The following is a 27,403-nucleotide window of genomic DNA, read 5'->3' on the forward strand; positions in this document are numbered from 1 at the left end:
TCGTTCTTGAGCCTGTATTTCCTATGGCATGCGGTGATTTATAAGCTCTGACGAGTGAACAGTAACATTTGTAATTGTTGATATTATAGTTCACTGGCTGTGACCAGGTTTCCAGCTGTTACCATGTCCAGTGAATTTAGATTTTCCATTTCTACTTTATGTAGTAAAGAAATGCAATAGCAGCAATAGACAACACCTATGGTTACTTCTCACATAGTTCTTTCCAGATAAAATTTTTTTATTATTATAGTTCAATGGCTGTGACCAGGTTTCCAGCTGTTACCATTGGCTGTTACCATGTCCAGTAAATATAGATTTTCCATTTCTACTTTATGTAGTAACGAAATGCAATCGCAGCAATAGACAACACCTATGGTTACTTCTCACATAGTTCTTTCGAGATAAAAAATTTTTATAAAAGAGATACAAAACGCATAATAAATTTTAGATATTTTATCATTGCTCGGCAGCAATGGGTATTTTTCATTGACCTCGGTGTAAACCTAAGCATGAAAAATTTCTTAGAAAATGTGAGAGTGACAGTAAAACCATAGAGGAAGATTTCAATCTATTTGAAGGAATTGAAATAAGACCAGTTGCATACTGCAGCATCAGTTCACCTCTTTCATCTTTACAGTTTACTCACGGTGAGAAAACAAACAATAGCATATTCTGGAATGTGTTTACGATTCATACAGGGTGAATTAAACCCAAAGTACTGCAAACGTAATTTACGTAAGAGGTAAATTAATTACGGATAATTAATTCCAACGCAGACTGTTTTTTTCCTGACTTTAATTGATAGGTAATCATAGTGTTTAAATAATACGCACAACGAAAACATTTTATCAAACTTATGGTCTCTTATTTCATGACGATGTTTTACATTAATACATGCTTTGCTAATTAAAGGCATCATACATAAACTTATAGGATTTTTTCTGCATAACTCTTTTAGGTCTGATTATTTCTTGCATTGATTTCCACGCCCATGTTACAATGATACATATAGATAGAGAAGACAGTTTGAACACGAAATTCTCTCTTTCTTCGTAGTAAAATTTCAACAATTTATAATATTGAAAATAGTTTTGATAAACATGATAATCTTAATATCTGTTAAATCCAAATACACGAACTTTATGAAGCTGCGGTAATTTAGGGATCAGAGCAGAAGCAAGAGCAACAGAGTTGAAGAGAAAATGCACCGCATCGTACTTTGTGTAAAAGCTAGCAAGGATAAATCTAAAAACAAATTAATCATAGTTAAATTTTGAAAGATTAACTAATTCACTTAATAAGTATTCAAATATTCTATGCTTAAATAGCTTAACTGTAAACCAAAATATATCAGGGTTAGGTGGCACGAAGCCCATATACCGCTATCTATTGAATGCATCGTGTATAAATCATAGTTACGTATTAATAAAGATGGTTTTATTTACTTCAAAAACATAAATCCTATTGATTTATCACTTTAAATGGCAGCTTTTTGTCTTCTCAAAAATCCCCTCAGCTTGGAACAACCGTTCTCAGACACGTTTTCAAGAATTTACAGAGCAAAATCCTGTGTGTCATATAAACGTTTGAGAAAAAAGAATGTTGATAAGTTCAAAAAAATCGCATTTTTCTCAGCACCAGGAAATTTATAAACAATATTGATGTTCTCTCGAAAGGGAAATTCACATCTTTCCATGAAGCTTACAGGTAAAACTAACTTTTTTTTAACAAAAACTCGAAATAAGACTGCTCGACTTTATATATGCTTTGAACATTGACTTGATATTAAATTAGTAAAATCTTTGTGGAAAGCTTTTAAGCAATAGAAGTGCTCGCACTTTCAAGAAATAAACTTTTACAACTTACATGACAACAGGAACAAGCGTCATGAACTTTTTTGTAGACGTATTTTGTGTTCCTTGATTGATTTGCTCCCAATGGGTGAGCCTGCGATCTTTACCCTGAGAGCCGCCATCAACAGAGTTTTCAAATGGATTTCCTTTTAGATAGTGGAGAAAATAGTAGGTTGCCTAAAACATGAGATAATTTTATAACTCATGATCATTTTGTGCGGGAAGCCTTTGCGCTTGCCTACGTCATAGACACAAACTTCACGTGTGGCTCTGTGCAATATGCAATATAATAGAAGAAAAGCTTATCCCCGCAAACGTCACATTCGTTTGAGCTGTCGCTCAAATTATACTGCTTTATACAAAATTAAACGCAAACTAATTCTTATTCAGACTAAATCTAATTCAAATGCTATTGCGAAATGAGTTATTTACAGCTTGGCTGGGAATCTTTCGTATATTTAGCTTGTATTTTGTGCCGTCAAGTTCCTTCTGTTCGAAAGATAAAAAAAATTATAAAAGATGATATCAGAACAGAATTGGAAGCCGTTCCTGCGAGCATTAATAAAGCAGTATATTTTATGAAGTAAGCTACCTTTAGGCAGGCTATGTCCAACTACAGGGTATGGGATGAACACGTATACAAAACCTCCTTTTTTTGAAATCAACCGACATTTACGTAGAATTACCATGATCCAAGAAGCCGTAAACGCAATTGAATACAATAAAACATCAAATTGCACATACTGCACATTGCAGATCCCATGCTAGGAAACTCAGTTCAATGACGTTTAAACCTTCTTGGAAATCATTCACTCTTGAATCATGAAAATTTAAATGTTGGATGACTACAAAGACAAGAAGTTTTTTTATACATCTTGTATGTTACAGCTATAGCCACTATAAAAAGTTTATTCCTTCGTTCGTGTTCCATTGTTTCATTCATATCATTGATCTCTGCATGTGGACTGGATGTATATACGTAAACTCGTGTTATTTTCCATTTTGGGAAATCACTTCATGAATAAAGACCATGATATTTCATATGTAAATGTAAATTTCCTGATCATTGCAGAAAATATTTTCATTAGAGTGACATGCATATTGTTAAGCTCCTTTTTTGGCAGTAGTTCATGGAGGTTAGTCCTTCAACAATGATCAATGTACATAAAACCACATGCATTAATGGTCTATTTCAAAACTTTTTGGTCAACAAAAAATAACAAAGTATCTTTCCTGTATAATTCAATTCATCATCTTTATTACTGTAGTATCTAAACAGAAGTTTGGAAGTCTGTATTCCTTGATTAAAATAATCCTTTTATGCTCAACAATGAGTTGAAAATTAATTAATTGTATGTATTGATACATATTTCTGTTCATGTACATGGTTTGCATTGTAAGCTAAATATGGAAAAATGCTTCCTCCTTTTATCACATCATTCATGAATGCATTGCCTTTTGTGATGCAAATAATTCACAAATTGTACTTTAGAAACAAAATCAAAAAATGACATGGCTCATTGGATATTCTCTACTTATAAGCAAAAATTTACGTTGGAGTTTAATTGGCATCATGGTTTTGCTTTCTTGTGATGAAATTATTTTGTCCATATAATAAAACCTTTATCGAAAAAGCCAAATACCTAGAAACTTTTCTAAGTTTTAAGTTTTATGATGTCTATCAGAAGAGTAATCAAAAATACAAGTATCTACATCATTTGAAACAAAACCCATTTTTACACTCTGTAATGTGGCATATGTAACAGGACCAAATTTGTGGGCTAGCTATGTCAGTATGATTCACACTTCTACACATATTTCTTTCTACATAATTAATGTTCCAAATTTTGATGATACAATTGAGGAAGTGCATTGACAAAGAGTTTTGGAAACTTGTCTTTTCAAAACTTAGTGACTGAGCAAATTACTTATCTAATTATGACCATGATAAATTTACACAAGAGACATACATAGTTGATAATGTTGAAATCCAATTATGCATATGAATTCCCATTAAATAAATGGCTTTATGTGTTTTAAAATTTTTATCCAATAGGTATGTAGTGTAGAACATTTAGTTCTTGTAAATGTTAATTTAAAAACTAAAATAAATTCATTAAGAATAAAAAATCTATGGCAATCATTCCAAAAGCTTTACTTTGTAGTCTCATTGCTGCCTTAAAGCCAGCACAACATAATTTTCCAATTATTCAGTCAATCTGGTGTGCAAATTTAAAACATAAATAAATACTTGTTGGTTGAGAAAAAAATCATCTCATTGACCAGCAGAAAGTATTTGTGCAACTTCTTTGTTTTATATTAAAAGCAAAAGTATCCATTTGATAGCTTATAAATTTTAAAGGCCAATATAAAACAGTTTATTTATTTTAAACACTTTAAACATTAATCACTGTTTCCTCAAGCTTTTGCTGATGTACATATATACCATATTTTTATGTGCCAGAATTGGGAATCTTAGCTTTATCATTTGTGGTATCAGTAAGATCTCTAAAGTTTGGTCTAACAATGGACTTCATTGTTATATACTCACTCAATGACATAAATAATTAATTTTTCAACCAATTTATTTAATGCCTTAATATGAAAAGACAGAATAATCAATCAACAATACCAATGAAATTTAAGTTATAATAAAATATCTTCAGAAAGCTTATGTCAACTTACAATGCAATGTATAATGCTTGTGAGAGTCCATGCCGTTGCTGTGCCAATAAAAGGTATACTGAGAATGGCTAAATGTGTAATGCATACGACAACAGCATACGTCAACCACGATCCTCTGCCTTCAAGCCACGATTCGTTTGGATTAAAACGACTATGAGGCGCTTTTTCCGCCATTCTCAAACTAAATCTTGTACATTTACTGATACCACCACTTGCACGATTTTATAAAGAAATATCGGCTTTGTTCAAACCTGGCCAATCTTGAATGGTCAAAGTCAATTCCAAGTTTCGAACAAGTTTGGATTCAAGTTTTTAACTTGTGTGAAGTCGGATGATGACGTATATTGTCGTATATCTGTCGTCGTTCAGTCGTTCAGAGCCGTTCGCACGTTCACGGTTCACCATTCTTCATTTTAAGCTTTTATTACAATGTTCATTACACACTTTCACGCGTTTCTGATCGATGAATTCTCTTAAAATCAACTTGAACAAAGTTTTGAAAAGCCATTTTTTAATTTAACATTACTTTCGTATTATAGAATAGAAATATTATTTCGAGTAAGTATATGGTGAATGTTTTCATGTGATGAATACAGTTTTCTATACATGGCTATAAACGATTTTAAAGAAATAAGATAATAAAAAACTTGAACAAACTTTAAACTTATGTTGACATACATAATTATGCTATAAAAACCAGCTGAGTGATGACCTAGTTGATGACCATCGAATTTACATGACAATTCCCATGTTATTGCTTCCCCTTTCGGTCAAATCAAAACTTGTGATTGTATCATCGTAATATGGCAAGAACGGAATAAATTTAGAAAACTTTGACTTATTGAAAATGCCAAATGGTAGATCGTAAACATGAATGGATGCCACATTCGATGTCGTTCGATCAGCAGTGAGCTTGCGCCATTTTTTTATTCCTCTTTCTTCAGCAGTTCCTGGAATGAGGTTGTCTAGGAGGCAAGCAAGTATACCACCAACAGCCATACTTGTCTTCAATAAGACTGTGAATATTTGATCCAACTCATCAACACCTTTCATATAAAAAAATTAAAATATTTGAACCTTTTTTGGCACACATTGCACAAAGTATAGTGGAATATAGGAAATTGGCAAATTTCAAATGTTTAGCTAATCCAAAGCACAATATGACATTTTTTGACCGTCGAAAAAGTAAAAAATATATCTGCAAGTTAACTATGGGAAATTAGCTAACAAACTTCACATAAACCTGATACTTATGGCAATCTTACCTGTATCAATGACACCCGCATTCTTATTAAGATAATCTGGTATCACCAAGCCCATAATAATTGCAAAGCCAATAATAAAAAGATTGCGCACGGAATTCAAATCAACAAATTGCAAATTAGATATTCCAACGGCAGTTATAAGACCAAACATAACACAAAAGATTCCACCGATGACAGGATCAGGAATGGTAGAGAACAAAGCTCCAAATTTTCCAATTAATGCAAGTATAATCATAAGAATTGCACCACATTGAACAACTCGTCTACTGCCAACCTAAAATATGTAATAACATTAATAATATAAAATAATAAACAAATAACATTTCCTACACAATTACATTAATATCTAAATAACACAAAACTTTCTCTGAATATCAATTGCATAAAGCCAAAAACATGAAAAAATAAAATCCACCTTTGTAATGCCCAGGGCTCCAATGTTTTCACTAAAAGAAGTTGTTGCATTTCCAGTACCAATTGCCCCTGCAAGTAAACATGCAACACCTTCGACACCAATGCCGCGGTTTATTGCGTGTGGTGGTGGCGGTGGTGCTCCAGACAGTCGTGCGCATGCGTAATAGTCTCCAACAGATTCAATCACTCCTGCAATCACTCCTGCAAGCATTCCAAATACACCAGCTAAACTGATTGTAGGAGTTCCCCATTGACCTAAAAGATAATTGTTCACACGTGTAAGTTAGAACTTGAGAAATCCCTGAGACCTTTCACTTATTTATTCACTAACAGCTTCGTTTGAACAAGTATCAAAAAAAGTCACATATACCGGGATATGGGACTCTAAACCAAGGAGACTGTGAAAGTACAGATGATCTTGAGTCGGTTCGGGCTTTTGAAGTTGCAGAGAAAACATCTGTCTCGGTCAAGATGGCACAAAATATCCAGCTCACAATAATTGCAATAACAACCTTTAAAATAAAGTTGAATGGCTAACTTATGAATGATAAGCGGATAATTATTGATTAAATTAATAATTAATGGCCAATTAAAGGACCATTTTTTATTGTCAAGTCAACTTGGTTGAGTAAAATTCATATTCCTTAATTTAGTCACAATGAAACACTCACGGGAAACAATCCAAATATAGCAACACCCGTTGTATGAAAACCTTTAAGTCTGGAGTACGTGGGTATAGGAATCTTCACCCGAGGTAGAAACTGAGAGCAAATTACGATAACAGCAATTGTTCTAGAAATGGAAAATTATTAAAGCAAGTTTGAAAAAGAAGCATGATCCAAATTTTTTTAAACGAATCAAAGCATTGACCGTGAAATAATTGTACACGTTAAAATTTTTAAATTGATATCTTTTTGATCACGTTAATGACATTCATACCAAGACGAATTTGGAGATACGTTTAAAAAAACAGGACTTTAGGCTTTACATTTGTTTGTCATGACATTTACTTTATGATTCAGGAAAGGGGTTTTAGACAATGTCCCATTTACTGTTTGCAAAGCAGCTCATGCAACTGAAGTGTCTACTCTAATCTATTGTAAATTTGAGTAACTATACTATTACTGGTGTTACCATTCCATCATTCTATTATCAAGATCCATCTTTATAAATGAGAACTTTTGAAAAAACTATTGGTTTAGTGTGAGTAAAGTAAAGGTAAAACTCTTATTGGCTACCATATCAGCAAAATTTAAATAATCTGGAATGACGTTGATTGACTGATAACTTGAGATTCTAGTGACCAAAAAGGAGTCCAAAAACGAGCCTTTTATTGGTCAATGGCTAGATCAGAAAATTTGTAACAAGAGAAAGCTGCTAGTCTGATGCACTACCGAGTTCTCATAAAAACATTTTTGTTGCTTATGACGTCATCGATGAGGCAATATTTGTTTTACATGCTGCGAAATATTGCTAATGTGCTCACGAAATTTCCTGGATCCGATTCTGATTAACTAACACGTAACAATAATAAATTGATTGGAAATATATCTTATACATTGATCTGTTTAAAAACTTCTGTATTTTGTAACTTCTGTATTTTGAGTGTTCTGCTATTTTTCAGACCTCCTGTATTGTATCTTTAGACTACTTACAGTGACAGAGTATCTCGTGTTCTTTTCACTGAACTATGTATCCCCCACCAATTCAGTGATGTATTACATAAAGTGAATTTTTTGAAAGAAATGAATGCATATTGCATACTTACAAGACTGTAATCCCCCAATGAGTACCTAGATAGAAAAAAATAAGTTATGTAGAAAAAAATATTCAACACACATTCAATTGTCCCCCCCCCCTGGTTGATGTTTACGAAGTTGACAAAAACAAGCCTTACATAGATTAGCAACCTGAGGCAATAAAAATCAAACTCTGGTACGTTCAGTGAAATTTAAGATTACGTGTGTCTAAAGTGCATTTTTAAGTTGTTTTATTATATGGCAAGGCTCACTTCCGGCAAAATGGGTTTAAAATGTTATTACAAAGATAATATATCCTAAAAAATTAGAAAAATCGAATGCTGTACACAAAGGTTCTTTTTCATTATGCATACTCAAAACTTATAAATTTTTTCAGAATTCGTGCAAATTTACTAAATTGCCGTCTATATTATTATACAGAATCAGTGCAAATAAGTGCTTGCAATTTTAAATAACTGCATTGACAAATTTATGCAAATGTGCCTTATTATATGTTCCACAAATTTGCAGGCGTACAATTTTTTTCTTCTAACAGAATGGCTATAATCATGTACTATAAAAATGTATGCAGCACTTAAGAAATAATAGATGTTTACTGTGTTTGCACGGGCTTATACAAACCGAGGAGACCTTTGAGAGAACTCGAGAGCAGATCAGTGCAAGCCCGAGACCGAAGGTCGAGGGTTGCACATGCTCAAGAGTTCTGGAAAACGTCTTCGAGGATTGCATAAGCCAGTGCAAACACGAGAAACATCTTTCATTTCTTTTATAAAATAACAATAATGGGAATAAGACAAACGTTTCAATTTTTCCCCTAAAATGTATCTATCATGTATCTATCATGATCAATTTGGAAATTCTCTTTGACTGACTGATTGCTTTTATTAATTTGATTGGTTGAGCTCAGATTTGTTTTGCACAGGCTAATGCAAACACGGCTCTAGACCAATCACCGCACACATTTTATTGTTTTTATTTTATAATTAGCATTAAAACAGAAAACTGTTCGAGACAATAAGACGTTGGCGACCAATCAACAAACTTTCACACATTAGAGATCAGTAATGTCATGGCGTATAAACATTAAATGATTTTTCTATCTAGCTATAGTTCATAGTTCATAGTTCATATACCTGCATAGTTAGAGCAAACTGGAAACAATGACAAGCCAACCAATGCAATTGTCGGTGCAACTGTTATAGGACCGATAAAACGCAAAAGAAAACCGATCAGTCCGGTAAAGCCAATAAAGATTTGAAATAAAGACGATATCATGACAGCCCCTTGAACCTAAAACCAAATAACAAAAGATTTTCATGTGTTCATAAACGTCTAATACCTTTGTTAGATTCATTGTAAAAATGCCCAGAGTAAAAAATCCACCCAAACTGAACAAAATAAAATTTTGTTTAAGCAAAGAAAGAAATGTTTTCGTAATTGGGTACAAACAAACTGAAATGGAAAGAAATGACATGAACTGAATAAAATTGACTCTATCCATTCCAATGAAAGAGAACACAATAAAACATAAATATAAACGAGCTCTTTTCACATTTGCAGAAGCAATTTCATGCTCCATGCATTCAAAGGGTGTAGCCTGCTATTTACTCTTTTTTTAACGCGCAAATTATTTTTTGTTTAATAATTGATGATGATAATGTTTTAAAAATTTTCATGGTAGAACTAAAGCGTAGATTCTATCTACGCGACTAAGGTGTAATGACAGGGGAAAAACATTCAACACATTACGAATTAGGAATGTTTATAAAAGTTTAAATAATTTGACACATAAATGTTAAGACCAAAGTTGAAATGGCAGTTCGTTGCAGTTGCCTCATGTGCAGGAAATTGAAACAAAGTTGTACAATATTTTGGGATTTCGTAAATGATCCAATGAGCGTTTGTACCTAATAAATGTACGACCTTTTGTCTTGAATTATCTATGAATAAGACTGTACCAGAGAAGTTAGTCTACTACTCGCGTCATGCTTGAATTCCCTCCTTAAGATTACATTTAAAAAACATTTGACGAAATTTTTTCAGACGGAAATGACTCTCTCTCTCTCTCTCATGAAATACCTCTCGCATACGAATTTTCCAAACTTCGTCTAAGTCCAAGGTAGTGTTGCTGTCTATGAAATTAAACACATTATACGTTATGTAATGTTAGTATTTCACAATCTATGTTGTAGATTATGTCATATGTTGCATTCTTATGTCACATTACGTCACGCGTCAAACTGTGTTTTCAACATCAATGTAAGTTTTTTAATCAAAGTACGTTTTCTTACTGGAAAATTAGTTGCTAAAAAGACAAACAACGTAACAGTGGGCATTAAATGACAGCCACGTTTGAAAACAGAAGAAAGCACGTCCAGAAAAGAAAGATTAGCTAGTCAAAACTTCAACTTTACATTGAATGCTATAGTGACGTATGATATTCAATTCAGTTCACAATTCCAGTTAAAAGCGGTGTACAAACCTTTTAATCCTGGAGGACACTTAAATTTAGGCAGGGACAGAAGAGCAAAAGTTGGTACCAGGTAGGAGAATGTACTGCCTTGAACTATTGGAAGCCTAAAAAATTTTGTTAGGTTTATTATGTGATTTAAAGTAAAACATTGCAAAGGTATAGCGGACCGAACAAATCATATGAGCCTAATAGAGAATAATTTTCAGTAAAAATAACAATTAAATTCGTATAAAATAAAACAGAGCCAAATGTCAAAAAGATTTGTAAAGACATAAAGCAATGTTTTGTTGAAAGCTACATTTCGTTTTTACCCTCGGTAAATATTGCAATTTTGATTAAAGCTGCTCTGCATTGCATCCATAATGCAAAATCAGCCTTACACAGGTGATTAAAAGACAATGGTTTTAGAAAATTGATTTCAGTGATTAGATAAACTAACTACGTATATTAAAATACCATGGGCGATTACATTTAAATAGACATTTTGAACGCAAAAAAGATGTGTTTTATACAGGAACGACTAATCAACTATTTACGTAAGACTGTAAGAGAAGGGGCATTGCAGAAAAGGGCTAGGTTAAGTTATGCGTGTTTATATAGAATATGGGCTTGTCTTATGAAGACAAAACTGAGTACGCTCACAAAAATTGGTTCATGTAAAAAAATATTGTCAAGGAAACGATGTTGACATCACATAACATTCTGGCTGTCAAAGTTAAGAAAGCTAGACTGATTGAGATAAAGTAAAATGGAAGGTGTGAAACCACGCAAGCAATAAGGATGATACTGTGGGGGTTGGAAAAAAAATCAATGCCTGCTGTTCTCTGTGTATAAACATGTTTATGTACAAATTTTCACTGCTATGTTATATTTCTTGATCAGTTTATATTTGACATATGATTAAATATGAAATGCTACTTTCATTAGAGCATTTACGTACAAAAGTATTAATATGATAATGTCTTTTTAGCAACAATTAGTTTCTAAACGAATCTGTTTCGGTTTATTCATCCTAGATAGTCCAAAATCTTAAACAAGAATCGCTACAGTGAAATTAGTGGGTTTAATTTAAATGACGTTTTTTACTAAATAATGAGTCCCGACTTTTATTATGCATAATTGTACTTATTTCAAAGTCTTGAAGTGAACTATGTAGGTATGCATTTATCTATGTTATTTTCAGTACTTTGTTGTTACAAATACTTTTTTCACAACTATGATTCTGGATTTGTACTCAAGGAGATTTAATACCCATTGTTACCTGTTACCAAAAGTTGTTTGTAAAAGAGTGGCTATACCACACGTGAAGAATATGGTAGATATCAGCTTTCCGACAACCAGATCATCCGTAACACATAATGCTGGTGCAATGATGATTGGAACCGATAATGTTGCTCCAAACATTGTAAGATAGTGCTGCCAGATAAAAAAAAAACCAACAAATTTATGCACTGGTTTGATTCGGGAATGTAATGTGTAGCATTGAAAAGCCACATAATTTTGATGTTGAACACTACATTAAGTTATTGAAAAAAAAATCACAAAGCACTAACTCTTTTGTAATCACGTGTCAAAAAGATGACGTATTTACCTCTGCCAGCAGAAACTTTGGGTGGATAACTTCAAGTTTGGCAGCAAAGCCCAAAAGTATATAATAGCTGGATTGACAACTGAGTAACTTTATATATGTAACAGAACAATTGATAACAGCATGCATATTTCGATTGCTCAGTTTACCTGAAATCCCAACAACAAAGCAAGATACCATGGCGGTGTTTCATCAATTCTATAGTTCAATGTAATAGCATCAACATCTGACGTGCTGCTTTCTTCTTTATGTTCATCTTTTGTCGTCATTTTGAATTTCTTTTCTTCGATCCTTAGTAAAGAAAAGACGTCAAAAACGTTTTTCATAGATTACGCTTTTTTATTTGGGTAATTGAGATCGAACGCAACTAAAAAAGCGATTAATATTATTCACTATGCAACCACAGATCAATTTATGTAGCTATAAAAATAAAGTTTGTTCAATTTGTCGGCAAGGATTGTCGTTTTAATGGACTATCGATCGAAGCGTTTTTTTATCAACTTTTTTTACCAGACAAGTGGGATTTACGATGAACTGTGTACGAAACGTCAATTAAATTATTGGATTACAACCGACCTCTAAGGAATTATTGAACAATGTGGCCTTTAATAAAAGCATTAATAAAATTTTCTTTTATATTTGACCGCCAATATGGCAGCTATGACGTAACATGAAATCCACTAATAGTTGCACCTTAGGACTCTTTTTTCTTAGCCTATGACAGTGTTTAAAATAAATGTTTTAAAAATCGTTGCCGAGATTAATTTTCTTCCTTCGAATACATCAGTGTTTTTCATGATTTTGCGATACTAATGACCTGGAAATAATATTTTTCAGTCCAACTACAGTAGGAATTCTTTGTTGAAATTTTTTGTGTGTCGCATGTCTAAAAAATTACTTGTGAGATTATAAGCAAACCGCAGCCGGTAAATTAATTGAATATAGATTATAATTTAGTACATTCCAACATTCTTTTTCCTCGTATTCATAGCACAAAATCATTGGAAATAGAAGAAAAAGTTTCACCCAAAGATGAAGTAAATAATACCAAAAATTAGAAAGAAAAAACAACTAAAAGTATTCAAAAAAGAGCCACTACAATTTGACTTATTATTCATGCGCATACGGTGAATGTGTAATATTTGCCAGAAAAGATGTGAGAGGATAGTTAAAGTTAAATTAGTGTTACTTAAATACTAATTTAAGCAGAAGTACGAATATCATTGCTTGCAAGTTGTAACCAATCATTTGAAAATGGATTTCATGGTCAATTGCCCCTAACAATTAATAATTTTCTAATCTTCCGCAGCTATAATAATAAAATTCACTAGAGTGAGCATGTGTTTATCATTTCAATAGTTAAAAACTTGGTATTTTCTATAATCGTGCTCATGACCACTTGGATTTAACGATCAATAATTGATCAGTGTTAAAGTGCCAGCCACGCTTTATTACGCAGCACAAATTTTTATCGAGAAAAATAACGAATAGTGAATTGGTCCATCATTGACTTACCGTTCTAACAAGAACGAGTTTGCCAGTAGGATTTGTTACGCGCTTGTTTAGTCGAGTTCAGACGCTCTTCTCTCACTCTATCGGGAAAGTGACAATCCCCAATAAATACTTAACTGCATTCTTGTATTTCCGTTTCTGAATGCACGAGTGATTTTTAGTTGAAGAGACTTGCCGAGCGGGTAAAGTGGAACAGCAACAACATATAGTGGAAAATTGTTAACTATATCATATAAATCTATTTTTACAGTTTTCCACTTTTCGATTTACAAACTTTGTGGCTCTAATACCATGTTGAGCAGTAATGTTATATTTGTTGTAAGAATTTGACTTACAACTATATAAAACTGATTCTAACCAAATTGTAAAGTTTTTCTGATTCTCTCAAATTTATCGATTTCAGAAGTTTGTCACTTTTCAAAGTTCGGTTGCATTCAATATTGGAAATTACACTTTCAAAGGTAAAATATAAATTAGTTTGTAAAATATAAATTGTTTTATAGTACAGAGTGTTCAAAAAAGTTTTTAAGGAATTAAAGTATTGTGATAATTTCAATGTGTATCATTATGCTAAGCCACGGGTGCATAAAGTATTGTGGATTGTCAGCTATGTGCATATATTACATATTTCTGGCAGGGCCGCGTTTAAACCTCGGGGCCCCAAATTATTGCCTCTATAGCGACCTAAAATTGCAGTTAGAAGATGAATGTAAGTGACTGAGTTCAAATCAGCGATTTGCACAGACTAAAGCAGTTAAATAGAAAAGGAAAAGTTCATTTCCTTTGATATACAAAAATATAATCGTAAAACACAACATGAGATGCATGATAACATATCAAAAGTTCAATTCAGAATTTTTTGATACACTCAGTGTATAGCGTTATTTACTTTTAGCCTAAATCGTAGGGCCTATAAAACATGCAGGACCCGTGGAATTTGCCGCATTTGCCCCAATGTAAACTCGGCACTTATTTCTGCTCTTGAGAATTTAACATTACTTCTAACAGCTAAACATGCACGACAGTGTACACGCGCGTTTACCATGGTGATCACGAATAGAAAAATTTCATATTAGGATAACTTCTATGTCTTCTTTTCTTATACACCCTGTATATTTAACGATCGAGTGGATTAATTTAACTAATCCATTTAAATTTCGATGCCAGAACACATTACTAATAACATGCTTGTAGCCTTATAGGTTGCATATGTTATCATCGATTTGGCTACGATGCTGGTGGACTATTTAACCGGCTAAATCCATAATCAACACACTTATTAAAATATTATAAACTTCGGCTAAATCAAATGTCTTAAATGACAAGAAATATCACAAGTTATCATTTTTGTTCTATATTTATCACCTAGTCACTTGTCTTCGTTCATCAGTAATATAACCGACTAGTTTCATCCACCATGCCACTTAACACACAGATGTTGTGCATAGAAACACGAATGTACAGGAAAATAAACAAAACAGCTGAGACCAAATTGAATTGAATTGGTTTAATTTAGTGTTCATGAATGAGCAGGAACAAGCTCAGTTGAGAAGCTGTATTATTCTAGAATCATGTAACTTCTGTGGCATGTTATTTGGAGAAAAAGTAAAGGTGACGCGGATCTTTAAATAATATAATAAACTGGACGTCTTCAAAGCAAGGAAAATTTATTGAACATATATATTAACAAACATAACACACACAAATTATACCTGTCTTTAACAAAATGGGCACGCTTCTTCAAAACTTCGAATGATGCAACTAGTGGCGGTTTAGGGTACGTCAAAATAAATTACTGCAGCTCGTTTTGGCATGTATTTACATTTCTAAGCACCTTAGAGGCAAATCTATGGGTAAAGTGATATTCTTTAGAAATTCAAAACCATTCTGAAACTACTTTGAATTTAAAATTGGCAGCTATGATTTATTTTGACGAACGCTGGATCCGCTACTGGATGCAATGGAAATTAGGTGTTTACCATTGTCTGTTATTAATTCTTTGATCTTATGTTTGATGTTTGGTGCTTGAGTTTCCAAGAAGATCAGGTGCTATTTTGTGGTAAACTTCGAAGAAATACCCCTGTACGTACTTTGTACCAGAAATGTAGAGAAAATATCATTACTGCGTAATTTGATACATGCAAATTTAAAATATAAGCAGTCAACCAAATGTAATAATTTCAAGGAACAACATATGCAGGGTCAGTGTTGCACGTACAAATTAATGAGGAATACTACAAATTCACTCGGAACACTAATGATCAGCATGTTCTAGTTTCTTCCCCATCAAGTAATCTTACTCTGGTAATTTTTATGAGATGCCACATCCTTTGTCCACCCAATTTATGTTTGCGGGGAAGTTTCTTAAAAATGTTTTATAAAACTGAATATTTTGGGAAGTTGGGCCAGCCTAATTCATCACTTGCTGTCGACTGTCCAATATATGACAAAGCAAACTTGTTGTTTACATAATGTAGTCAATTCCAGCCATTTTTGCTGCAAAAAATTCAAAAAATTTACACTAGAAAACACTTACAAAAGCAAAAATAGTATATCGCCATTTACACCAATACTAATATACTTTCTGTGTGAAAATTCACATTTAAGATTTATTACTTCCCATCTTTTGCTCGTAAGGTCCTCTACACTGAACGTCTAAGTTTTCCACAGCACGGGAATAGTATCAAACAGGCCTTGAACATCTAAATCACGCTCCATTGTCTAATTTTTTACCAGATTCTGTTTGACTTGTCAAAGAAATATTATATATACCCATCAAGTAAACTTAGCATCAACTGTGATTTTTCTTTATGGCGAAGCCAGGCCGATTGTTTAGTCCTGCTAAGTAAATTTTGATGTGTTTACTCACTGAAAAAAACAAGAGATTTTCTAGTAAAGAAATGAATAATGATGATGATATGAAATTTGCATAAGATGGTATCTAACCGAAATGACTTGTTGAAAGTAAATGAAACGCTCGAGCAGCCAGACATTTAACAACAACGACTATTTTTCAAAACTTTACGTTAATAGACAAAACCCATTTTTATTATATGTAAAATAGAAATCATTCATTGATTCAATACTAAAAATTGTGTTCGCCACACTTATTCAAATAACTTCTATTTACTCACAAATACAAAATCAATACATTGCAAAAGCTGCTGTTACCTGATACCAAAAGTTGTCTGTAATAGTCTTTTCATGGAAAATATGGTAGATATCAGCTTTCTAACAGCCACCAATCATTAACACTGGTACAATGATGATTCGAACCGCTAAAATTGCTCCAAACATTGTCAAGTAGTGATGCCAAATGAAAGCACAAATAAACTTTACGTGGTTGACATCAGGAATGTATAATGTATGATATCGTGAAGCTCTGTGTTACTTTGGTGCGGCCCTCTAGAGATTTATCATTAAAATAGAAATTACTATTACTGCAACAAGAAATAGGAGCATTTATTTTGTGACTGTCCCGTTTACCTGAAATGGGAGAAATCTCAGAAACAAATCATGTCCGCAAATTATGCAAATAAATAAAACATTTTTTCACATTTCGAATTATATTGTTGAAATGTGGTGTTTTTAATTATCAGATATTTAGTTAGGAGCAATGAATTGGTCATTGTAAAAGCCAAGGCTTTATAGTTCTTGGAGATAATGTTTCATGAATCAAATTACACACATAGACGACAAGATGTCAAAAGTTCGCGACGTGAAATTTGTGTCAGCGATATGGGCTGAGAACATTTTCAACATATGAAATCGAAAAACGTCAATTTCGGTGCTAATCTTGTTAGAAAATATTCAGAATAAGGCAGAATGGCGTTTAAAAACACGTGTTATTCAATCACAGCTCGACAGACGCAGTTGATAGTATTACAAATTTAACATTGAAGATGTCGTGGACTCCGTCAAATCAAATTTTATACAATCTGTTCTTTTTCTCATTCTACGCTGGGTATACACCTTTTGTGATGTTTCGTCCTGTCTATTTCAAATACATCGGACTTCCTCCAATATGGGTAGGACTAACATGTGGCTTACGTTTCATATTGCAAACTACCATCACGCCGCTATTAATTATTATTGCAGAAAAGTTTTCCTCGCGTAAGCTTATGTTTGTCCTGTCGTACATAGCTCTTATTGGAAAGTTGATGATTATATTTCTGGTTCTTCAACCAAAGCAGGAGACATGCGTTGTGAAACATGTTGATAAACACAAAGCGAAAACCTTTCGTACACATCACGTGCTCTTCAAACGTGAAAGTATGAATCTCAAGGAAGTTAATGATGGACATATTACGTTAAACAACTCTTCCACATACAAATTTTTTCACCTAAATTCTTCTACTGACAATTTAACATCACACAAAAGGATTTTTCGTAAGCAATTTAATGACATAATGAATTTCCCAATCCATAATATCAACGCGAATAACAGACTTTGGGATATTGATCCAAAGAGTCGTTCCAGCGAATCCAAAAACGTAACACACTCTGAAGTTTACACTGAAAACATCATATACAGCAATGAAAAGGAACTTTTCAGAATATTTATTTGTTTGTTAGTGTTAGTTGTCATTAGTGATGCATTTGATGCAACAATGTTCACTTTGGTAGAAGATTCTTGCTTGGCTACAAAAGATATTGAACATTACAGGCAGGGACAGACTTTTGGAACCGTAGGATGGGGAATAATTTGCCCGTGCATTGGTATAATCTTATACATTTTTAACCAAAAAATCTGTGGAATGTATATTGGATCATTTCATTACGTTTTCTATTTTGTATTTGGATTTTTGACTATTGCCTTTTTGTGTGGCATGTGTCTTGAGTATCCCTCACACTGCAAGGATGTTGTTTCGAAAAAGGTGCAAAACCCAAGTTCGAACTTTCAATATAGTCTGTTTAATTTTGCAATTTCCTATTCTGGCTTTTGCAACGGATTTTTATTGACGTTCACTTATTGGTTCATCGATAGTCTGAGTGGTAGTGCAGTGATGATGGGGTTGACAACTGCTGGTCGCGCGGTAGTAAATATACTCATTGATATTGTACTAGTTAAAGTCATTGGATTTACAGGACATCAAATAGTAGTGGACATTGTTCTTGTATGTCATATCATAACATTTGTTATCTATTGGTCTATGAAGTGGCCGTTTCTTGTTATATTGGCAGAAATATTTCATGCAACAGCTCACATTACAATCATTCAAACATGTGCTTCATTTTTGTCGAAAAATACTCCAACTGGATCCAGTCCCAAGATGCAAGGTAAGAAATTTTGCGCAGAACCTTAAACTAGGAAACTTTTGTCGTAATTTGAATAAATGACATGCTTTAAATTTCTATCCGACTTTGTCAAACCAAGGTCAAAGTCCAAAAATAATCATGATGAATAAGGAACGAGTATTTTTTTAAAACATGTTGCTTACAAGTTTACCGGTTAGAAAAATAATTATGAACTGCAGCTCTGCAACAACGAAACAGGCCCGTTTCATATACGTCAAACAATTCATACGTCAAATGAATTAAGACAAAAAATAAAGGTTTAGATTCCTCAATATCTTTTTTTTAATGCACTTGACATAGATAATTTCGAAACTGAGCAACACCACAGGCAACTCTTACCCAAACAGCGAATTCTTTGTGTATTTTCAGCAATCCTACAAGGAGTGTACTGGGGATTGGGAACAGGATGTGGCTCAATATTCGGTGGATATTATCTTGAATATTCTGGATTCAAGAAAACATTTTTGGTGTTTGCAGTGATCACTAGCATGGTGTGCATCGTTTTCCTCTTCTTGCAGATTTTACTATTTCTCATCAAACCAGAAGTTACGTTAGATGATATGTGGTCAGTCTGGTCTAGTAACAGTAATTACACAAGCGAATACGAAGGTTCCTCTGAAGAATCTGACGATTATTAATTAATAGTTATTTTCATATTATTGGATAAAAACATTAATGTTGGAAGGTATGATGACTACTATCTTGCGGTGTTCTAAAAAACATCAAAAATTCAAAAGAATGAAAATAAAATGAATCCAGTAATAAAAATGGATTTTTTTTTCATTTTCATCTAATTTTTATCATTGAATACACCGATTTCCAGGAACAGTTATCGTGCATAACAAACAAACGGACTTATGAAGGAATCTCCAGGCTATAGCTTCCTCTCTCAGCCATATTAAAAACTTCTGTTTCATCATCGTAATATGGCAAGAACGGAATAAATTTAGAAAACTTTGACTTATTGAAAATGCCAAATGGTAGATCGTAAACATGAATGGATGCAACATTCGATGTCGCTCGATCAGCAGTGAGTTTGCGCCATTCTTTTATTCCTCTTTCTTCGACAGTTCCTGGAATGAGGTTGTCTAGGAGACAAGCAATTGTTCCACCAACAGCCATACTTGTCTTCAATAATACTGTGAATATTTGATCCAACTCATCAACACCTTTGAAATATATGGGAATTTGAAAATTAGAAACTTTTTTAAATATTGAAAGATAGCTTAATAATATGAAATTAAGATCTTCAATATATTGCACCTACAACAGCAATCTCTCAAAATTTAATGCGCAAACATAAAATAGTTAGCTACTTAGAAACAACAACACTTTTAGCATACGACAGATTAGGACAAGCGTTATGCAACACAGACAAATGGATTGACATGTATAGAAGCTAAACATGTTGAAGTATGTAGCTGGAAAATTTCAGGAAAAACCTGACACTTATGGCAGTCTTACCCGTATTGATGACACCCGCATTCTTATTAAGATAATCTGGTATCACCAAACCCATAACAATTGCAAAACCAATAATAAAAAGATTGCGCACGGAATTCAAATCAACAAATTGCAAATTAGATATTCCAACGGCAGTTATAAGACCAAACATAACACAAAAGATTCCACCGATGACAGGATCAGGAATAGTAGAAAAAAAAGCGCCAAATTTTCCAAATAATGCAAGTATAATCATAAGAATTGCACCACATTGAACAACTCGTCTACTGCCAACCTAAAATATGTAATAATATAAAATGATAAACAAATAACATTTCATAATTACATTAATATCTAAATAGCACAAAACTTTCACTGAATGTCTATCGCATAAACATGAAAAAATAAAATCCACCTTAGTAATGCCCAGGGCTCCAATGTTTTCACTAAAAGAAGTTGTTGCATTTCCAGTACCAATTGCCCCTGCAAGTAAACATGCAACACCTTCGACACCAATGCCGCGGTTTATTGCGTGCGGTGGTGGTGGCGGTGCTCCAGACAGTCGTGCGCATGCGTAATAGTCTCCAACAGATTCAATCACTCCTGCAATCACTCCTGCAAGCATTCCAAATACACCAGCTAAACTGATTGTAGGAGTTCCCCATTGACCTAAAAGATAATTTTTCACACGTTTAATTTTGAACTTGAGAAATCCCTGAGACCTTTCACTTATTTATTCACTAACAGTTTCGTTTGAACAAGTATCAAAAAAAGTCACATATACCGGGATATGGGACTCTAAACCAAGGAGACTGTGAAAGTACAGATGATCTTGAGTCGGTTCGGGCTTTTGAAGTTGCAGAGAAAACATCTGTTTCGGTGAAGATGGCACAAAATATCCAGCTCACAATAATTGCAATAACAACCTTAAAATTAAGTTGAATGGCTAACTTATGAATGTTAAGCTGATAATTATATTGATTAAATGAATAATTGATGGCTAATTAAATGACCATTTTTTATTGTCAAGTCAACTTGGTTGAGTAAAATTCATATTCCTTAATTTAGTCACGATGAAACACTCACGGGAAACAATCCAAATATAGCAACACCCGTTGTATGAAAACCTTTAAGTCTGGAGTACGTGGGTAAAGGAATCTTTATCCGAGATAGAAACTGAGAGCAAATTGTTATAACAGCAATTGTTCTAGAAATAAAAAAATTATTTTGTGAAGTTGGAAGAAGAAATATGATTCCAAATTTCGTTACGTGAATCAAAATATCGACCGTGAATTAATTATCCATGTTGTAAAATTATTAATTTCATATCCGTTTCTAAATACAGCAAAACAAGTTATGAAAAGAGGCGAACCAAAATTTTCACCGCGCTCCAGAACACCGGTGATAACTGTTGATCTTTCCTGACTTAAATTAATTATTTTACTACGGCCATATTGTATTATATATCAAATCTAAGTACTTTATAACTACTCATATTTGTCTAAAGTCTTCTCTTTATTCTTTGTATAGAGCTGAAATGAAACCCGCGACTCTTAAAGTGAAGCTGAAATGAAACCCCCCACTCTTAAAGTGGAGCTAAAATGAAACAGATTTTTATCTGTTAGCAAATATTTTAAACTTTCCGGATCTTCCTACAGTATTTTGTAACCTTTTCTGGTGTTTTTATCAAAATTGAAGAACAGGAACGCAAGTATATTTTGCCTCAAACTTGGTAGTTTGGGATTTTGCCTCAAATTTGGTAATTTGGAATTTTGCCTCTAATACTTACATGATTGCAATTCCCCAATGTTTAGCTAGACAGAAAAAAATTTAAAAAGAGATTTTTAAAAAATAATTTAGAAAATAACTTTTAAATCAATGCATTAATCAGAATTGATTAGTTCATATACCTGCATAGTCAGAGCAGACAGGGAATAATGCCAAGCCAACTAGTGCAATTGTGGGTGCAACTGTTATAGGACCAATAAAACGCAAAAGAAAACCGATCAGTCCGGTAAAGCCAATAAGGATTTGAAACAAAGACGATACCATGATAGCCCCTTGAACCTAAAACCAAATATAACAACTTAGTTTCTCATCTTATACCTTTGTAGGCTTTGTTTGATTCATTGTAAAAATGTCCGCTACTCAAAAAACGGAAGAAAATACAATTTCATTATAGCAAAATTCGATGTGCTTCATTAGCCTACTGGGTAAAAGTACTTAATAAATTGGAAAAGAATGATGTGAACAACTGATTCGACCGAATGATATAGAATACAAAATACAATAGATAAATGTATGGCCAATTTGAAAAGACCATGGGATATAGAGATGTTTTGGATGCTCGTTTATTCATCCTTCGTGCAGAATTTTCCAGGTTTCCAGGCCGGGCATCCAGAAAAATGTGCATACAACATGGATTCAATCACTAATATTGTGAAACATATAGCTTCTTCGTTTGATATCATAACATCTACATCAAGTTTTTCAGCAACTGTTTAGATTTTTAAAGTTGAGATAATCAGATAAATCTTTTCGACAAAGATACAATATTCATACTGTCACAATTTCTGACTGACTCGTTTTCGTTAATCAGTAATGATTATGTAGCTCTTACTCAGTGTGCGAATTAACGGTGTGCAATGTGCAATTTGCACATCGTTTTAGCTAAAATGAAAACAACTGTACATCACCTTTTCAAACGATGTGCAAAAATCAGCGGTTTTAACGAAAAACACTGTCGTAAATCATATGAATTTGTGCACGTTTAAAAATATTAATTTAGCAATTAGCGCTATATAATAATTAACGTAATATCGATTTGATTATGCCTATAAAGAAACACTTTTGTCAAAAAAATTGCACATCGTTTTTTCTGAGCTAATTCGCACACTGCTCTTACTTATTTGGTAATGTAAAATAAACCATGCATATTGCATGTTTTAAATTCTTTGCAGTTCACGAATAAAAACGAGAAGCGAAAATTTACTTGTTAAGAACATTAAGTATTATGCCATATTATTTTCATTTATTATTTTGAGCCTTGCGTCAACTTTGATTGTCAAAAATAGTTTAATCTGTTTTTCATTGACCATTTTTTATAGAAAGTAAAAAAGATTACTTCAACTACCTAAAATTCCTTTTTTGTTGAATAATTTATTAGATAAACTTTGCCAAAAAATTTTGCAGTCAGTATTAACTGAATCATGCTCATATTGGTCTTACACGAATAAGAACTATCTGATTATACATGCTCAATATTCAAAACAGCTACCTCTCGCATTCGAATTTGCCAAATCTCGTCTGAGTTCGAGGTACTGTTCTCTGTATTGTTGGTGTCTATAAAAGCATGATTTTATACCAATTATATATCGCTATATATATTGTTAAAGTAGCTATAATAAGTTGATAACCATAATACGTCCTAATTCGTTCATAACATTCATTTGACATATCATCAAAGAGCGTTCTCAACTTTTTATTATTGTTGAGAAATTCTTCATGTCTTAACTTTATGCATGATCATTTCAGTGGTCCAAAAAAGCATCTTTACTATCAAAGAAATTAATTTTTGCGCTGCAGTAAATCTTTACAATAGAGAATATATTTAGGCGTAGGATATTTAAATCAATTCACAATTCCAGTTATAGGTTGTATACAAACCTTTTAATCCAGGACACTGAAATTTAGGTTGGGACAGAAGAGCAAAAGTTGGTACAAGGTAGGAGAATGTAATGCCTTGAACTATTGGAAGCCTAAAAAATTTTGTTTGCTATTTTACATCAAATGATAATATGCTATAACTCTAGAATACTTCAGGTTGAACGAATAACATGTAATTTGTACCAAGAAACAAAGCTGCTAATATTGAAATCAGAAATTTAGATATAATATTGAACGTTACAGCTGCCATAAGAGCAAATGGGTGCATACTGTTATTATGATTACTATATATATTTGCACAAATCACAAATTACAACTTTATACAAAAGTATAATATATCTTAAATAGTATAGGATCTAGAGTATTCACACTGGGGGAGCCCCTGATTTACCAATTGAACCAATTATTTTTCGTGCTGATGAACTAAGACACCATTCATTGGTGATATCTTGGTGGAAATAAACGAAGTTAGTGTGACCATTCGTTGAAGGTGACATATTGATAATAAGTAAAGTTACTGTGACACTATTCATTGGTGGTGACTTGGTGGAAATAAACAAAAGTTATTAAGAAGTTATTAATGAGATCCAAATTGTGTTCCAGTGTAGTGACGTATATAACGTACGTATAATATTTTGTCGAGAATAATGTATTGACATCAAAGGAAATCGCCTATCCTTGTTTCAATTAACACATAATTTTTTACCGCTTTTTTGCGGCCATTATTTTGTAGCCTGCAAAGAGCCATCCACTACAAAATTTTGAGGATGTCTTCGCGAAGGAACTTACATAACTTGACAAACCTTGTTGCAGCATTCACTCAGCTCTCTGAAAGTGATTGCTCCAACAATTGTGAAAGAACTTCTGAAGGAGATAACGATGCGAACGCTAGCAATATTGAAAGTACGATACGCACTCTGTTCCCTTCTGTAAATGGTCGTTCATCCACAACCACAACAGTCGGAGGAGCAGCGACTACAGCAGCTAATACTTCAATGCACCACACGTCTCCACCGTTCCACCCAAGTGTAAATTATGGAGTAGGAAAAAAGTCAAAACGCCGTTTTTTCTTTGATGTCAGTGGCAGGGCGCGGAAAAAAATGTCGTTTGTTCGAAAAAAATGTCGTTTTATGAATGTCAATTTCGTTTTATATAAATGAGTTTCGTTTTATAAAAATAATTTTCATAATTTGAAAAATAAATTTAGTTGTGTATATATAAATTATGGTAAACGAATTTTTGTTTTCTTTTATATTTTTGCGTTTCGTTTTACAAATATTGAAAAAGTTGCCAGTATATTATTTTCGACATACGATAATGTGTTTCGTTGTAAATATTTTCGATTTTGGTAATATTGTCCATCTTTGCGCGCCATAATTTAAGCTCGGTTTCCATATAATCGTCGAATCGTCATTCGTGGGAAAAAACTCAATTTTACAATTAAGCCCACTTGATAAGCTGTCAACGAATTTTGAAATACCCGTGATTACCATATGAACGCCAGTCGTCAAAACACCGAAAAAAGCATGGGTACCAGGCAAAATTTGCGCGCACTTCGAATATAGCGGGACAAAAAAAAACAATGGACAATTTACTTCTAAGACACAGCAAATATATACATATTTCTCCTATAGCAAGTACACGTCGTCTAGACCTGCCCAGATGGTTATATTGCTTAAAAAATCTGTATAATCTAAGAGCTTGAACAAAATATCTTTTCGACGATTTTAAGCATTAACGTCAGTAATAAATCCTTGAAGGATGTCCGTTACAAGAGCAACATTCGATGATTGATGCTTATTTGTTAGAAGAATTAGAAATGCAATGCCTACTTTGGTTTTATTTTTACCATGCACCATGGTATTTGCTCTTTTTAAAAGCTTTGCTTTTACTAAACTTCTCAATTAACGTGTCTTCATCTTAAAGTGTTAATAAGAATTAAGAAATATGTAACCTCAACCTGTTTCGGTAAGTAATGTCATGAGAGAAATTAAAATGACAACAAATCTCAGTATATTTGTTGTGTATTTCTAGATTCTATGTATGCCGGCAGATATCCTGCAATAACTGCGACATAATTACGATAATTATAAGATACAATTCCTAGACTCTACTGTCTGTTGTTACCTGTTACCAAAAGTTGTTTGTAAAAGAGTGGCTATACCACTCACGAAGAATACGGTAGATATCAGCTTTCCGACAACCACATCATCCGTAACACATAATGCTGGTGCAATGATGATTGGAACCGCTAAGGTTGATCCAAACATTGTAAGATAGTGCTGCCAGTAACGATAAAATGCATACAATTACACATGTGGTTGGCTTCGGGATACAATACAACAGATCTTTGCAAAATAATGTATTGAAAGCAAAGTCATTTTGATATAACCCAATTATACATTTTTGAAATAGAAAACTATATGATACATTTTCAGTAAACTTGTCTCGCTTTTATTGAGACCCACGCATATTTTCATTCAAGTACAAGCTTTGTGAGTTCGACAAGCTTTAGGACTAGAATTTGTCACGACCAGGTCCCAAAATAAAGGCATGATTAACTCAACGTTTATAATTATGTTCACGTTTCTTACCTGAAATCCCAAAAACAAAGCGAGATACCATGGCGGCGTTTCATCAATTCTATAGTTCAATATAATAGTATCAACATCAGAAGTTTTGCTCTCTTGTTTGCGTTCATCTTTTGTCATCATTTTGATTTTCTATTCGATGTAAGGTAGTTATATGACTAAAGTAAATCCTAAATTTGAGAATTATAAAGTCAAAGGTTTGGCTTCAACTGTCGAATTAAAAATAACGTATCCAGTATTGAGACAAGACAATCTAATAATGCCCAACGCGATCACACAGCGGGATGTTTGTTGATGGAAAAATTTTAGCGTTTTCAACAGTGACTGACTGATACAACAGAAAAATGTATTTGTATGTTTATATCCAATTCAATCTTTGCCGTAGATAAAGAAAAGCGTAAATAGCACATGGTTTGCTAATTAAGAGTTTGTCATGCATGTAAACACTCAAGTGTCATGCATGCAAACACTCAGGAGTCATGCATATAAACACTCAGAAGGAGAAGGGAGAGGAAGTGAAGAAATATCAACTCATATAACCCAGCTACAATAACTCTCGAGTAGGTGCAACCCTCGACCTTCGGTCTCGAGCTTGCACTGATCTGCTCTCGAGTTCTCGCAAAGGTCTCCTCGGTTTGCATAAGATCGTGCAAACACAGTAAACATCTTCTATTTCTAAAATAATAGATGGAAGGCCTGACAATTTTTTGAAGCCGAATTTGACAGACACGCGTGTCTGAAGGTCACAATTGACGTGTATTACACGCGCGAAATTACACGTTATGCGAGACTTTTTACTAAAACATGTTTTTACCGTTGGCGGCCCAGAAATCTGTTTAAGTTTTTTATTCAATC

At 33.3% G+C, this 27,403-nt stretch overlaps 4 protein-coding genes across 4 annotated transcripts; 1 reads left to right on the forward strand and 3 right to left on the reverse strand.

Moving 5' to 3' along the window:
* Positions 1–843: 843 nt before the first annotated feature.
* LOC124440695 (ORM1-like protein 2) lies at positions 844–4,838 on the reverse strand. Its single transcript, XM_046991116.1, has 3 exons — positions 4,539–4,838; positions 1,867–2,030; positions 844–1,245 (listed from the first exon to the last, which is right to left on the reverse strand). Exons 1-3 carry the CDS (start codon positions 4,710–4,712, stop codon positions 1,110–1,112), a joined length of 474 nt encoding a protein of 157 aa, XP_046847072.1. The 5' UTR covers positions 4,713–4,838; the 3' UTR covers positions 844–1,109.
* Positions 4,839–5,032: 194 nt separating this feature from the next.
* LOC124439994 (solute carrier family 23 member 1-like) lies at positions 5,033–15,416 on the reverse strand. The gene is made up of 13 exons (XM_046990303.1): positions 15,263–15,416; positions 13,554–13,630; positions 12,188–12,329; positions 11,712–11,866; positions 10,460–10,554; positions 10,057–10,109; positions 9,111–9,267; positions 7,986–8,010; positions 6,889–7,009; positions 6,588–6,729; positions 6,219–6,472; positions 5,804–6,077; positions 5,033–5,584 (listed from the first exon to the last, which is right to left on the reverse strand). The coding sequence occupies exons 3-13, from the start codon at positions 12,305–12,307 to the stop codon at positions 5,271–5,273; spliced, it is 1,710 nt and encodes a 569-aa protein (XP_046846259.1). The 5' UTR covers positions 12,308–12,329; positions 13,554–13,630; positions 15,263–15,416; the 3' UTR covers positions 5,033–5,270.
* Positions 15,417–17,944: 2,528 nt separating this feature from the next.
* Positions 17,945–19,616, forward strand: LOC124439995 (major facilitator superfamily domain-containing protein 6-A-like). Its single transcript, XM_046990304.1, has 2 exons — positions 17,945–18,830; positions 19,218–19,616. Exons 1-2 carry the CDS (start codon positions 17,960–17,962, stop codon positions 19,484–19,486), a joined length of 1,140 nt encoding a protein of 379 aa, XP_046846260.1. The 5' UTR covers positions 17,945–17,959; the 3' UTR covers positions 19,487–19,616.
* LOC124439993 (solute carrier family 23 member 2-like) lies at positions 19,459–26,953 on the reverse strand. Its single transcript, XM_046990302.1, has 11 exons — positions 26,552–26,953; positions 26,085–26,239; positions 23,958–24,049; positions 23,569–23,633; positions 22,202–22,358; positions 22,081–22,105; positions 21,378–21,498; positions 21,076–21,217; positions 20,707–20,960; positions 20,313–20,586; positions 19,459–20,017 (listed from the first exon to the last, which is right to left on the reverse strand). The coding sequence occupies exons 1-11, from the start codon at positions 26,669–26,671 to the stop codon at positions 19,704–19,706; spliced, it is 1,719 nt and encodes a 572-aa protein (XP_046846258.1). The 5' UTR covers positions 26,672–26,953; the 3' UTR covers positions 19,459–19,703.
* Positions 26,954–27,403: the final 450 nt, after the last annotated feature.

The sequence above is a fragment of the Xenia sp. Carnegie-2017 genome, unplaced genomic scaffold, assembly GCF_021976095.1.
Source record: "Xenia sp. Carnegie-2017 unplaced genomic scaffold, XeniaSp_v1 HiC_scaffold_2, whole genome shotgun sequence".
NCBI lineage: Eukaryota > Metazoa > Cnidaria > Anthozoa > Malacalcyonacea > Xeniidae > Xenia > Xenia sp. Carnegie-2017.

Excerpts from the sequence above, each read along its gene's own strand:
- LOC124440695 (XM_046991116.1), bottom strand. The coding sequence starts at position 4,712 with ATGGCGGAAAAAGCGCCTCATAGTCGTTTTAATCCAAACGAATCGTGG. Across the intron at positions 2,031-4,538 it reads CAAGCATTATACATTGCATT|GCAACCTACTATTTTCTCCA; the intron begins GTAAGTTGACAT and ends CTCATGTTTTAG. Across the intron at positions 1,246-1,866 it reads ACGCTTGTTCCTGTTGTCAT|ATTTATCCTTGCTAGCTTTT; the intron begins GTAAGTTGTAAA and ends ATTTGTTTTTAG.
- LOC124439994 (XM_046990303.1), bottom strand. The coding sequence starts at position 12,307 with ATGACGACAAAAGATGAACATAAAGAAGAAAGCAGCACGTCAGATGTT. Across the intron at positions 8,011-9,110 it reads AGTTTGCTCTAACTATGCAG|GTACTCATTGGGGGATTACA; the intron begins GTATATGAACTA and ends TTTTCTATCTAG. Across the intron at positions 6,730-6,888 it reads CTATATTTGGATTGTTTCCC|GTTGTTATTGCAATTATTGT; the intron begins GTGAGTGTTTCA and ends TTTATTTTAAAG.
- LOC124439995 (XM_046990304.1), top strand. The coding sequence starts at position 17,960 with ATGAATTTCCCAATCCATAATATCAACGCGAATAACAGACTTTGGGAT. Across the intron at positions 18,831-19,217 it reads ATCCAGTCCCAAGATGCAAG|CAATCCTACAAGGAGTGTAC; the intron begins GTAAGAAATTTT and ends GTGTATTTTCAG.
- LOC124439993 (XM_046990302.1), bottom strand. The coding sequence starts at position 26,671 with ATGATGACAAAAGATGAACGCAAACAAGAGAGCAAAACTTCTGATGTT. Across the intron at positions 22,106-22,201 it reads TGTCTGCTCTGACTATGCAG|CTAAACATTGGGGAATTGCA; the intron begins GTATATGAACTA and ends TTTTCTGTCTAG. Across the intron at positions 20,587-20,706 it reads GAGCCCTGGGCATTACTAAG|GTTGGCAGTAGACGAGTTGT; the intron begins GTGGATTTTATT and ends TACATATTTTAG.